Source organism: Protopterus annectens, chromosome 2.part0 (genome assembly GCF_019279795.1).
Source record: "Protopterus annectens isolate FY-2018-M chromosome 2.part0, PAN1.0, whole genome shotgun sequence".
Classification (NCBI taxonomy): Eukaryota; Metazoa; Chordata; order Ceratodontiformes; family Protopteridae; genus Protopterus; species Protopterus annectens.
Window position 1 is genome coordinate 896,936,321 of NC_056728.1, and position 15,178 is coordinate 896,951,498.

The window sequence follows — 15,178 nt, forward strand, 5'->3', positions numbered from 1 at the left end:
TTTTAGTCATGTAGAACACATCCGGGGATATTGTCGGGTCCCATGGAAACTGTATTCTTGGCCTTGGATAATGTAGCTTTAACCTGTGCTGCAATAATGCTGGGTGCCTGACATTTCTCCAGTATTGTGATTGGTCCTTTAGGGGCAGAGAGAGGGGTAAAGTTGGCACTGAATCTGTCGGCCAATATGTAGGCAATATCTGTTGGCTTAGTATTGGATGTATCATTGTGTGGTAATTCAGACTGTGTGTGTGTGTGTGTGTGTGTGTGTGTGTATGTATATATGTATATATATATATATATATATATATATGTATGTATATATATATGTATGTATGTAGTGTGTGTGTATAATAGACGCACACATGTATAACTTGTTTGCGTGTGGATGGGTGGGTCCTACTGTTTTGAAGGTGATGGATGTGAATTATGAAGATCTAATGTTATGTTAAGTACATAACTTATCTTTTGATAATGACTGTAATTTGCATACGTGTCATAGTTATACTATGATCTGTAACTGTAATATCAACAGCACACTTTGGAACTTTTGAAACAGAAAATTTCTACTTTACCAGATTTTGCCAATAATAGAGATAGCAGAATTATTGCACTGCATCTCAGGTGGCAAAGCACTCCTTGCATTGTGGGGTTGATGCCCTAGATGCTTCTAGCAAGGCAGCAGTGACAGGACCTGTTATCAGAAGACATACATGGTTGAAGGAACAACCTCTCCTTGAGCATGTCAAAGCTAAAATAATGGCTTCACCTCTTGACAAAGACCGCTTGTTCAGACAGAAAACTGAAGAGGTACTTAAAAAGATGGAAGACAAAGCAAAATCAATGCAGACTGTTAACGATTTCCTTCAAGTGCAACCTCTTAGGTTAAGCAGAAATTTTCCCTCTAAAGACTGGTCTTCCTGCACCAAACAGGCAGACACAAGGCAAAACCTGTAGGGACAGACCCACTCAAACTCAGGGCCAGCATAGAACTAAATAGTGCCTCCCCCCCAACTCTAGAACAGGGATTTCAAAAACAACTATGTATGCAAAAAACTCTGAGACTAATTTTCTCATCTCTGCCTGCCTCCGCCACACCAAAAGCTAGGAGGAAGGCTAGCTCTTTGCAGAGAAAATTGGAACTTTATAACAAAAGATCAATGGGTTTTAAAAATCATTGCTCAGGGGTAGAAATTAAATTTCAGAGAACTACCACCTCCAAGAGGGTACCCGGAAATTCTTCCAAACCAATGGGCAGAAGCACTAAAACAAGTGCAAAACCTTATAGGCCTAGGGGCAGTATAACTTGTGCCTCCAGAACAAGTTGCAAAAGGATTCTATTCCAGACTATTCCTTTTGCCCAGGAAAGAGGAAACTTTGCGTCCCATCCTGGACCTATCCTTTCTCGATACTTTTCCTGGTAATCCCAAAATTCAAAATGCTTACCTTACAACAGCTTCTACCTATGCTGCCTTATAGGGTACATGGCCTCATGCATCCTCCTGGTACCTCTGGCTAGACTGCACGAGGAAAATTCAGTGGTACCTAAAGAACCTATGTGTCAACACTCTGTCTCTGGACACCTCCCTGCCTGTGATCCCTTGCCTAACATCAGAGTTCCTCTGTTGGGCCCAGGCCTGTGCTCTGAACAGGGGACTTCCATTCACCCTCCGTCCATCAGACCAGGCCATAACTACAGATGCTTGGAACATAGCCTGGGGTACCCAACTGGAAGGCAGATGCACCCAAGGTCTCTGGGACGCTCAAGTACTACCCTTGCACATCAACCAAAAGGAAATTATAGCAGTGCAAAACTCTCTGGCATCCTTCATACCCTACCACAAATCGGGGTTTCTTTTCATTAAACAGACAACACCACAGTCATGTGGTACATCAACAAACAGGGAATGGACTCCATCTTACCCCCTGTGCAGACTAGCCATGAACCTAGCAGCCTCATCCATGGGACTACATCTTGTAGCCCAATACCCACCCGGGCATTAACAACACCCTAGCAGACCACTTTAGCAGAAATCTGCTGGACCCACATGAATGGCAAATCCACAGAGACATTTTTCTGCAAATTACCCACACATGTGGGACCCCCCAGGTGGACCTCTTTGTCTCCCATTTAAATCACCAAATACATAAATTCTGCACCAGGGAGTACCATCATCTGGCCTGGGAGGTCGATGCCCTGACCTTCCTTTGGAATACCCTCTTCATGTATGCATTCCCACCTCTTCCTCTCATTCCAAAATTACTAATCAAAATAAGGGAGGAAAAACCAAAAGCAATACTCATTGCCCCAGAATGGCCCAAATAGCATTGGTACCCACTGCTGTGCAGCCTATATCTCCAGTCCCCCTGGCAGCTACCTCTGATACCTCACCTGCTATCCGGGGGGGGGGGGGAATTATGCTGCATCCAGACCTACAAACATGCAAGCTCTCAGTATGGCTTATTCTACCATAACCGTAGCTGAGCAAGCAAGTCCTTGACATCATCGCAGAGACCAGAAGGCCCAGCACCAGAAAGTCTTATGCTGGAAAATGGAAAAGATTCTGCTCCTGGAGCTAGTCCAAGGGGGCAGACATTCATCTGCCCTCCATTCCTCTTATTCTAGATTATCTGGGTAAGCTTCTTAATAAGGGTCTCTCCTTCTCCTCCATAAAGGTACATGCCTCTTCCATCTCAGCAAACTTTGATATAGAACAGCCATTATTCTCCCACTCTCTTATCAAACAATTACTTAGAGGAGCCTCTAATATCAGGCCTTTCAGAAGACAGCCTGCCCCAACCTGGGATCTGAATTATGTTTTAGAAAAGCTTACTCTGCCCCCCCCCTTTTGAGCCTGCAGCATCCTCAGAATTAAAGTACCTCTCTTGGAAGACTGCCTTTGTCCTGGCTATCACTACAGCCAGGAGAGTGTCAGAGCTTCAAGCTTTAATGGCCATTGAGCCATTTATCATCTTCCACGTAGACAGGGTCTCCCTGAGAACCAACCCCTCCTTCATGTGGTTTCAGATGTTCCGCTCACCCAGGCCATTCCACCTGCCCACCTTCTTCCTTAACCCTCAGTACAAGGTGGAAAGGATACTGCATTCTTTGGATGTGCACAAGCAACTCGGATTTTATCTGGATCATACAAAGACATTTAGGAAAACTGACAAGGTATTGGTCAGCTTTAAAACAGAGGCACAGGGGAAACCAATATCCAAACAGACCATCTCCAAATTGGTAACACTCTGCATCCAATTTTGCTACTCCTTCCATGGAAAACCTCCCCCTAGGACCATCAGAACCCATTCCACTAGGGCAACCTCTACTTCCACAGCCTTCCTTAGAGGGGTACCCACCAAGGACATCCTGGAAGCTGCCACATAGACTTCTGTCCACACCTTCACCAAGCATTACTATCGGAGTCTGTTTTCAAAAGATCGGGCTGGATTTTCTTCTGCAATTCTGCAGGGCATGCTCTCCCAATCTTACGTTTGTGTCAACCTTCCACCCTTCTCGTCAGCTTTGGGAATCTTCCCAATGGTGAGGACTGCAGCAGTGAGAAATGAAGAACATAGTACAGTTGTGTACACTTACCATAAATGTAGATGTTCGAGTGTTCTCACTGCTGCAGTCTTGCTTCCCTCTCTCCTTCCCCCTGATATCGGCTGTCCTTGGATAGGTGGGTGTCTCACCCCGGGACTACTACTAATTATTAAAATTGGACGACTTTGGTTGGTTAAGGCAAGAAAAACTGAGGTAATGGCATCGCCTGCCCTCCTTTATGGCTCGGATGACCTGACGTCAGCCAGCAAGTGACAGCAGCCAATGCACAAAACGTTGACTCTGGTATTTGGACTGACTGAGGGCTACCACAGCGTGGATAAAGCAAATGGTGACTGCAACAGTGAGAACACTCTAACATCTACATTTATGGTAAGTGTACACAACTGTACTTTGTAACCCTATGTAGAGACTGACTCTCATTTTACATAGGAAAACCAGAGAGATGTTTAAAAGATCAAGTTTTATGAGCACTTTAGAGAGAGAAAAATCAAAAATAAAAAAAATGCATATTGAGAACAATGAGGGGCATATTTTTGGGTCAATATTACAGAAGTAGTAGAAAAAGATCAAAGTAACGGACCAGTAAAAACTAGGTTGGAATGTAAAGAAGCCGAGTGGCAGTAAAAAAAGAAACATAACTGGACAAGGAGGCATAAATGATCATATTTCCCTGACTAGCTTTTTTAAGAATGAAAGTATTTAAATGTTAAACTGTTTTATGGGTTACTAATTCATTGCTATTTTTTTAAGATGTTTGCTTAGGGGAATATAATTATATTTTTTTTGCTATTATTCCTTTTAGCTTGTATATACATACACCATTATTTATTTATTTTTTCATTAATGCTTTTTGTACTAAAGTTTTATTGGTGTAAGTTTACGATGGTTTGTTTATATGACGTGTATTGTTTAAGGAATTCTTTCCCCGTGTATTAATTAGTATGAATGGAGGTGGAGTGGAACAGACTATATCATAGCTGTAATGAATTGTGGATTTTAGAACGCTGAAGAAGTCCCACTGTTCTAAGGGAAGGAAGCTCTAAGTTCATGTGGTTTTGATTTATTAGCATTTGGTTTTGGAATAAATTTTTCTTTGGAATTGCAAAGTGTCAGGTTTTTTAACACCATAAAAGGTTCAGTGGTATGGTATTTATCTGCTGTCTGTGTTAAGATAATGTGATTTGTAATTTCAGTCTTCAGTTTTAACAGACTAATAAGTAATGCTGGATGAGATTTGAAAACTAGCTTAAAGCAAAAGGTCTTTATGAATTGATGCAAGTAGCTCTCAAATAATAATTTGAGTAGTTTGGGTCAAGATAGGTAGAACTTAAAAGATACGTTTAAGGTAAAAATTGAAGATGAAATAAATCATAACAACCAGCAGATAAAGCTAGATTAAATGAGTAAAAGACAACTGTTGATATAATTGCAAAACAAATTTATGAGGGCATTACAACAGTTCAGTGGGAGAGTTGAAGGGTGAAGCAAGGAGATATGAGGGCTGTTAAAAAGATCAGACAGTGAGCAATTACTTTTATACTTTACTAGAATGTTACTAGAAGGGCTCCCAAAAAGTCAAGTAGAATTTTTTGATTAGGTTAGTTGAGGATTTGTGCTGTTTTCATGAAGTTTCAGAAATAACAAGTATATGCAGGTCATGAGTAGAAATATGTTTCAAGTTATTCATTTTTGTTTGTGCTTTAACAAATTTTTTGTTTGTTTTTTGAGGGCCTTCTTTAGAGGGATTTTGTGAATTATGGGTGTATTGTTGGAATGTATAGAAAGTTCATTGATGAAGTACGAGTGTAAGGCAGAAGGTGGCAAAATAAACTCTGCTGCCACTGCAATATGATTGTGCCTCTAAGAAGAAAGACAAGAGTGAATGAAGAAAAAAAGATGATAGTTTAGGGACCAAGCCAAATGTCAAATTATAGTAGACCAAAAAAAAAAATGTTATGCAGACTTGTAAAACAAAAACTATCATACCAGAACCCAAAACGTTTTGGTTTTCCGTACATCAGCTGCTTAATCCTGGCTCTACTGTCCAACCTTCTGCTACACTTAAGTAAAACATGGCCGATAAATTTAGCTACCATTTTTCTTTGTCAGTCTAAATCTTTCTTTAAAACTCTTCCCAAAATAATATTGAGCATTCCGCTCAATGTACCATCCTTGCTAGTAGTCTCTTTCCAGCCTGTCCCTATCACTACCCTCAAAAAATACTTAAACTAAAGCCCAATTCCCTATCTTCTCTGATAACCTACCAGGTGAATATTTTATTTTAAGGTAGCAGCTGAAACTATTGACTACCCATTAATCCAAGTAAACTGTTGTCAGTGAATTTTATGTCCCCCTCTGGAAAAAATCTGCATTCTTTTAGTTCACAAAAGTGGCCACTCAAAAGAGATTGCTAATTATAAGTCCATTGCAGTCATCTCTCCTTATCTAAAATCCCAATGGATAGCGCACTGCATCCAATTTTGCTATTCCTTGCGTGGAAAACCACTCCCTAGGACCATCAGAACCCATTCCACTAGGGCAACCTCTACATCCACAGCATTCTTTAGAGAGGTACCCACCAAGGTCATCCATGAAGCTGCCACATGGACTTCAGTCCACACCTTCACCAAACATTACCATCTTAAACTATTCTCAAAAGCAAGGGCTGGGTTTCCCTCTGCAATTCTGCAAGTCATGCTGACCCAATCTTAAGTTTCTATCAACCTTCCACCCTTCTTAGCTTTAGGAATCTTCCCAATGGTTAAGACTGCAGCAGTGAAACATGAAGAACGTAGTACAGTTGTGTACACTCATCATAAATGTAGATGTTCGAGTGTATTCACTGCTGCAGTCATCCTTTCTTTCCCTCCCTCCCTCCTTCCCCCTAATATCTGCTTTCCTTAGAGAGAGACATATTTCTATGGGGGTCTCTGACCCCAGGACTACTAATTAAAATTGGACTTCTTTGGTTGGTTAAGGCTAGAAAAATTGAGGTAATGGCGTCGCCTGCTCTCCTTTATAGCTCAGATGACCTGATGTCAGCCAGCAAATGACAGCAGCCGACACAGAAATCCTTGACTCTGGTATTCGGACCGACTTAGGGCTACCACAGCATGGATAACCCAGTGGTTAAGACTGCAGCAGTAAACACACTTGGACATCTACATTTATGGTGAGTGTACACAACTGTACTTTTTAGGCATACCCTTCAACTACCCCATAAGCAAGTTGGTTACACTATTTTCAGTCAGTCAGCAGAGTATGATGCAACTAAGTGGGATCATGGGGTTGTGCTTTGCTCAAGCACACACAAATTAATAATGTAACACTTAGTTGTTTTGCTTCACAAGGCAAACCTCTGAACTGGAGAGTGGTGTAACTGTGGTGCATTGTAGGATAAGAGGGAGTGTTAGGCAGTGCCAGAATTTATCTGCCCAGAGGTCCTGATTCATGCAGCTGTCATACTGTTGTCCCCAAGGCTGGACCTGCTATAGTAGCTATTTTATTATGGCAAGTATATAATATTAGTTTATTACATAAAATCTGATAAAAGTGCAATACAATGCTGCAGTAGTCAATAATATGCAGGGGCAAGGATACAAGCATACATGGAGGTCTAATGAATCGTACTGTAATTTACTGATATAACAAACACAGCAATACCTCAAAATGCCAGAAAAAAATTAAATTTTTATCAACTGAAAGTGCCATTTCCAACTTTTGGAGTGAACTTAGGAAAGCACTTTAACAGCTACGCCCACTATAATCAAACTAATCAGTAGCTGAATTGCTTTGATATTGCAAGTAGTGCATTGTTGGAACTTTGTGAAGCATTTTGAGGAGTGAATGTTTATACTCTGGGCAGTAAGTTCTTGCTTTGGGTTATTTAACTGATTGGCTGTGTGGTGCAAAAATGGGAACCTCCATTAATTTTTACTTAGCCTGCATTAGAAGGATTAGGATCACTGATCTTAGCAGTGCAAACCTAAACAATGCATGTGAAAATATGGCAAAGACAGAGTGAATGTTTATCTCCTGAGTGCGCCTAATGTCTGGATCATTAGTTCTTTTGTGGAGGATGGTCCTTCGTCTTAGATGTCTATCATTATGGTAAGTACACAATAAGTTTCATGTACATTTTAATAAATAAGTACTTGTCTTTCTGTTTCTCAACTCTGATTTTACTCTCACAAGTCTAGTCGTTTTTAGCATTGTTGTATGTTTGTAGTTGTTCAGCTGATGCAATGCTGCTTTTCTTTTCTTCCTTATTCCAGTGGCTGTGTTCATGTTTACACAATTGACAGTACCACAGGAGTAATGCAGCCATCTCATAAGTTGGAGTTAACAGCCAAACATTATCCAGGTAAGTTCAGTATCATTGACTTTTTCATAAAATTGCTTACAGTCATATTTACAGTACTTGGATGTGTTGTTGCATGACCAATTGTACTTGTAAATAAAGAGGTTTAGACCCTTACTATGCTATTAATTTTAAACCTAGATTTTGCAGTACCATTTTGATTATGCAGTGACGGTAAAAGATGTTCTACGTGTTTCACTGTTGCAGTCATCACACTTGGGTTATCCTGCCAGGGGCAGCCCACAGTCGGCCCAAATACTAGAGGCTTAGTATTTCTGCATCGGTTGCTGTCTCTTCAGGACTGACGTCAGGGGTATAAAAACAGGCAGCCGACACCATTACATCGGTCTTTCTTGCCGAGGAGCCCAAAGCTGAAGCAGTTTACACAAGTGCAGGTCGGCCGCTACCCGAGTTTTCATTTCCGAAATTGAATCATCCTGAAGTCTTCTAAAGCTAAGTATCCCGTTGGGATTCCTTTTTTCTTGCTCTAACCGATGTCAGAAAAAGTTAACAGTTGTCTCGCCTGTGGAAAGCAAATACCACACTGAGATTTCCATTCTTACTGCGCCGCCAGTTTAGGCCCAGACCACGACGTACCTCGCTGTCGGTTTTGTGCTTTGTTCAACGTCCGAACTATTTGTCGGGTCCTTATTGTAGCTAAATACTTTTGTTCTCTATCTCCTTATCCTGAAATGGCTTCGGTAAGCCGTCCAACTACCGATCTTTCGAAAAAAACGTAAGGATAATGACAGAGACCGCACAGGTCCAAAACTGCCAACGACACTTATGTTAAGCTAGTCGCCCGTTCGCCGGTACTCAGTGAGGTGCTTTTGCAGCCCCTGATGCCTGCTTCGATGGATTTGCAGGATGCTACGGAAATCCACTCAGAGTACGGGATGCCGCTAGACTTTTCTGTGACTACGGAACCTACAGATGTCTCTACCTTGGATGGGTCCGGAGCTGCTGTGCAGGCACTGGCTTCTGAGGAAGTTCTTTGCATTACCGATATTCGACACAAACCGAAGACTTCTTTTGCATCTTCAGTTCTTTCTAAAACTACAGAGTTTCTAAGGCCAAGAGTACGAGCTACGCCTAAAAAATCGATGATCCAAACTCAAGCACCTGCTTCCTTGCCGCAGTCTCAGATGCTTAAAATGGCAGAAGACCTGATCATGCTGATTAGAGGAAGCTAGCCTTCCCCTGCTAAAAGAAAGAGACTTGTCCCCAGCAGCTTTATCTGACAGAGTCCGATGACTCTGAGGTTTCTGAATATGAAGACATGCCCTTATCTGCCTATGAGGATTCAGATGCAGAGGAATCCATTCCTTCTGCCTCCCCTCCAGAGAATTTTTCATTTGATGAATCCCTACATATTTTGAGAGAGCATTTCCACTGGGAATGCCAGGATTATCCTCAGTCCAAAAACAGACTCATGGGAATTTTTAGATTTACCACAGCACAGACCCTTAGATATCCCTCCTGTCCTGGATATTGTGGATGTTGTCTGTATGGAATCCAGTCTAACACCTGATACTTTACCCCCTGCTCCAAGGAAACCTGACAGGTTGTACAGAGTCCCTGACTCTAACCAATTTCTCTTCAGAAATCCTACCGCTGACCCAGAGGTAATCTCTCAATGACCTAAAGGAATAAAAGCTACTTACAGCTAAGAATCCCACCCCTTTGGACAGGGATTCCCGAGCTTTAGACAGATGGGTAAAAATGTATACACCTCTGCAACTCTCCCCATTAGAACATTGAAATGTCTGTTCCACATGCTGAAATACCAGCAACGTACTATGGAACTTAATAAGCAAAAATTATCTACCTTTCCTGACTGTGCAGAAAATAAAGAATTACAGGAGCTTATGACTTCAGCAAGCAATACCCTGCAATGTGGGTTTGATGCCCTAGAAGCATCTGTCAGGGCAGCAGTCACAGGTTCTATACTTAGAAGGTTTTCCTGGCTTAAGGAGCAGACCTTGCCAGAGCATGTCAAATCAAAATTATTGGACGCTCCTCTGAACAAGGGCAATCTGTTTGGCACCAAAGCAGAAGAGGTTTTAAAAAAGATGGAAGAAAAAGCTAAGTCTGTGCAGACAGTCAGAGTTTTTGCAAGTACAGCCTCCAAGATTTAGTAAGCATTGCCCCTCGAAACATTGGTCCTTTCCAGCCCCCTTAAGGCCCTCTCAAACTAAGACCCAGGGGAAACAGATCCCCCAGATTACAGTCTCTGGGTATGCAGATAATAGCAGTGGAGTACCTCCACTTCTAAAACAGGGAGTGCTAAGCCACACTTTTACGGAAAGAATTCGCAATGACTTCTCAATTCCACTCCTCACTTCTGCCCAATTGCTTATGCCCCTTGAAGGAAAACTTGCTCACCTTGCAAAAAACTGGACCTCCATCACCAATGACCGATGGGTCCTCAACATATCCCAGGGGTACAGATTTTATTTCCACACACTGCCAACCCCAAAAGCGTTACCAGACCTTCCTCCAAACCAGTGTGCAGAGGCACAAAACCAAGTTCAGTCCCTGCTCTTCATAAGGGCAATTCAGCCTGTTCTTGCAGAACAGATAGGCCAAGGTTTTTATTCCAGACTTTTCCTGGTACCCGGAAAAGAGGGCACCTGGTGCCCAATCTTAGATCTATCCATTTTAAACACCTTCCTGGTGGTACCAAAATTCAAAATGCTCACCCTACAGCAGCTTCTCCCTATGCTGTCCAAAGATGCCTGTTTAGCCACCCTAAACCTAAAGGAGGCCTATCTGCACATCCCAGTCAGGGACTCCTGCAGGAAATATCTACGTTTCAGGGCAGGATCTATGCATTATCAGTTCTCTGCACTTCCCTTTGGCTTATCCACTGCTCCCAGAGTTTTCCCAAAATGCCTGGCTCCAGCCATTGCCTATTTCAGACGGAGAAAGATTCAAATTTACCCATACCTGGACGATTGCCTGATTCAGGCAGACAATCAGGAATAGCTGTTGCAGCATCTGACATTCGTAAAGGACCTTCTAGCCTCCCTGGGGGTGCACTATCAATGAAAAGAAATCCAAACTAGTCCCCAATCAAAAAAATGTACTCCTGGGAGCAAACTTGGACACAGCATCCCAGGTGGCATTCCTTACTCCAAAAAAACAAGCCTATCTGACGGGCTACTTCACTCAAATGGCCACCAGAACCCAGCTATCCACAAGGAAACTCCTGCAGGCTCTAAGGTTCATGGCCTCCTGCATTCTGCTAATTCCATATGCCAGACTGCATATGAGGAAACTTCAGTGGTACTTAAAAAGTCTTTAGTGCCAACATTCTCACAACCTGGAAACTGTCATACCTATAATAACTTGTCTAAGGAAAGAGTTTCTTTGGTGGGCAGCAGCATGCAACCACAACAAGGGACTTCCCTTTACACAACCCCACGCCACCTAGACAGTAACCACAGACACATCAGACTATGCCTGGGGTGCACATCTGGATGGAAGAGGCATTTTTGCTATTGGAGCCCAAACCAATCTGGATGGAAGAGGCAATGTTAAGTTGTCCATCTCACCTTTGTTCTTGCTGTTTGGGTTCAGAGCCAATCCTTGGCTCCGACTCTGCCATCTTCTATAGCTCAAGAGCGGTTTACTGGCTCGAGGCTACCCCTTTTCCCAGCATGCCTAGCGTCAGCTACCCAGATCTCATTTGCCGCTTCAGCTGCGAGGTTACTTCGTTACTGGCTCAGGCTTAGTATAGTTTTTTCTATTAATATATCATTGTCTATTCTTGAATTTTTTTGTACTAGATCTATTCCTTTATCCATTATCGTTTTCTTGTGTATTTTAGGTTTGTTTGCCGTCGCTCCATAACTCGCAGGCCTTCTGTTTCCCTTGAACTCATTTAAATTAGAGTCCCCTCCCCGGATAGCTGTTTAAATTAGAGGCTTTCCTTTCTGTTCCTTAACTGTAAAAAAAAAAAAAAAAAATATATATATATATATATATATATATATATATATATTTGTTTCTTGTTTTTTGTAGTATAGCTTTTTTATTATTGTTATTGTGGTTGTTGTTACTATAATGTCTAAAGATGCCAAGGTATCAGGCTTCAAAAAGTGTGACTCATGCTGTCAGAAAATGTCTCTGACAGATGGGCACGCTAGTTGTGTATATTGTTTGGGCGCTGTTCACCTGCAGGACTCCTGTTCTGTATGTCACGCCTTTAGTCCAAGGGTCCTGCAGGAGCGCAAAAACAAATTAATCCTTCAGGGATTATTGAAGCCACAGGATTCTTCGGTTAAAAGTACTCAGCCAGTGAAATCCCCTAATTCTGTCAAGCCGTCGGCTTCACTTTCAGCGCCGACTCCTTTACTGGACCAACCAAGTATGTTGGTGCCGTCTGGCACCGACAAGACAACACCTCCGTCGGCTCCATCTGCTATTTTGAGCCGTCTCAGAGCTGTAAGAGACTGAGGTCTCCTTCCTTGGAATCCATCCACTCGGCACCTCAGTCACCTTTGTTACAGAGTAAACGTAGCCATCATTCTTCCCACTCCTCTCGATCCTCTAGATTATCGGATCATGATGTGGAGAGAGTAGTAAGTAAGTTGCTTAAGTCACAGGCACTGACAAAAATTCTGTCCAGCTCACCTCAACAGGTATCTGCTCTAACCGCCTTTATTTCTGTTCCTCCTCCAACTACATTTAGCTCTGAGCCAGAGACCATGGATCCGCAGGTAGTAGAACCGTCGGCGCCGATCATCTCTCCTTCGGTTTCGACATCTGCTCCTTTTACCTCGATTATACCTTCTATCGAGGGATCTGGACGCCGAGGCTCTCTCGTCTGCTCTGAGGAGGGTAGTGGCATCGGACCCTTGTCCGACCCCATTCTCCCCCTCCGAGCTTCGGCGGAGGTGAGTTCGGCTCCAACATCGGCCATGGAGCCATCACCCTCGATGCAGAGAAAGACTCCTGTTTCTTCGGAGCCAGAGCTTTCTCTGCCTAGAGGTCAGGACGCCTTTGAGGTCATGCGGAGTGTCCTATCCCCTGAAAGAGCTCTACTGCCAGCTCCATTGGCTCCTCCCCCATGGTGTTTGTTCCAACCTTTACTCCTCCTCCAGACCCCAAGCGTAGGGAACCTATGCCCTATTGGATGATCCCTCTTCTTCCGAAGCCTCTCCTGATCACTCGGAAGAGCCTCCCTGGAAGAAGTGCAAGAAGAAGCACATAGACTCCCCTGAGTCTGTCACTTCAGATACAGACATGGATGAATTGGAATGGTCCCCAAGGTCCCCCTCTGAAGATGTTTCCTTTTCGGACATTCTTGAAATGCTTAGACAGAGGAGGGGACTGGACTTCCCTAGACCCTACCGAGGACGGGTCTGTATACCTGGATGCATTTGGTTTCCGACCTTCAACCTTGTGGGTATCTCCTCCTTTCAATCCACTCATGTCTGTAGTGGCTCGAAAGGCTTGGTCAGCTCCAGATTTTGAGGAACCTACTCCGAGGAGACCAAACAAATTTATTACAGCCCCCCAGGACTAGCAATTCCTCTCCAGAGGTGTGCCCATTGATGCCATGGTGGTAGCAGCAGCCACCAAGAAAGAGTTAGCAGAAACCTCTTCATCTGTTCATCCTCCGAACAAAGAGTCTCGGACAATGGACAGATATGGAAAGCGAATGTTTGCTTCAGCGACCTTTTCAATGATGTCCCTCAACTATCTATGCCGTTTTACACATCTTCAAAGGGATCTCCTGAAAGAGCTTGCAGTTACCCTTCAAGATCCTACAGCTGAGGGAGCACCAGCCAACGTAGCTTCTCAGCTTGCGACTCTTAATTCCATAGTCAACTCCTCCATGTGGCTGATTTCCTATGCAGCCGATGGAGCAAGCAGAGCCGCAGGGACAGGTGTGGCTCTCAGGAGACATGCTTGAATGCGGCTGTGTCAGTTTGTGGAACCCTTTTGAGCGTCCTTCACCAATACTCCCTTTAATGGCTCCTTTCTCTTTAGGCCTCAGGTGAAAGACACGTTGACCAGGTGTGAGCAGGAAGGCAAGACTCACTCTCTCTGCCTTGGGAGTCCATTTTTCCACTCCTTCCACATTATCCCAAGGGTCAGAAGAGTGGTGTAAAAATGTATTACTCACTGATAAGGTAGCGGTGAGCAAGAAAAATCAAATAAAGTGAAAATCACACCGCTACTCCACAGCTGTTTCAAATTTAAAGCGATTTATTAAAAATATTTAAAACCGCTTAAAAGCGCTTCAAATACTTGGTTAACCACTAAGCAAAACAATTCTTCTCAGTAAAATATTGTTGCACTCAAATACTGATACAGTGTATCAGATTCAATAATTGTCGCTTGTTGCAATATAAGTTTTTGAATGAGTTGAAACACGCCTGGATACTTGTGAAACTACAGAACTCAATTCTTCAGGAAAAAATGAGCTTACAGTTACTGTCGATGTTCCAAACTCGCTCATAGCAAAAACACTATGGTTTGAACGCTTCTGTTCACAAGTTTAATGGCTCAGCCAACATAATTACATTCAGAAAAATGATTTGGCTTGAAATACTCGGCAACACAAACGGTTCCCAAGCCAGAGCGCCAAGCAACAAGATGTAATAAAACAAGAAGTTTCTCCAAATTCAAAACTTAGGGCTTGAAAAACTCAGCTAGACGAGCAGCACTTAGGCAAAAGTATTAAGCAGCTATTTGTAGTTTGTAACAAATTTCTTCCAAGTGCAAAAACAAATGAAATGTCCCATATAAACATACGAAGAGTCAGAAGAGCGGAAAGATGTGGTTCCAAAAATCCCAGGGACCCTTACCCTGACACACGTGGTGATTTTTCCCCCAGGGGCAGAGGGGGAAACAATAATAACAAACACTGCCCTCGTGGCATAGGGGGACCGCAAAACCAGGATGACAGAGAAACCTCCTCTGCCAAGCCCTTCCAGCATCCCTGAAGGGTTGCCCAACTACTCACCTCTGGAGGCAGTCGGGGGAAGACTTTTGCTGTACCCAAAAGCCTGGCAAAATATAACAAGAGACAGATGGGTACTATCCATCATATCCAGAGGTTGCAAAATTCCCTTCCATCAATCCCCCATAGAATCAAGAAAGCCCATCCCAGATGTCCCACCCAATCTAAGGGATCAAGCAGTCACAGAAGTTTCAAGACTGCTAGAAAAAAACCCAAAAATTCCCCAAGAAGTTCCCTTTTTGGGGGGGAGACCAAAACCGAGGAAAAACCAAAAA

At 43.1% G+C, this 15,178-nt stretch overlaps 1 protein-coding gene across 1 annotated transcript in view; it reads left to right on the plus strand.

Annotated features, from left to right (window-relative positions):
- RIC1 (RIC1 homolog, RAB6A GEF complex partner 1) overlaps positions 1-15,178 on the plus strand; it is a 2,584,659-nt gene that overhangs the window by 325,221 nt on the left and 2,244,260 nt on the right. Inside the window, exon 8 of the mRNA XM_044061149.1 lies at positions 7,842-7,930. Within this exon, the coding sequence (XP_043917084.1) occupies positions 7,842-7,930 (89 nt within the window). The remainder of the gene's footprint in view (positions 1-7,841; positions 7,931-15,178) is intronic.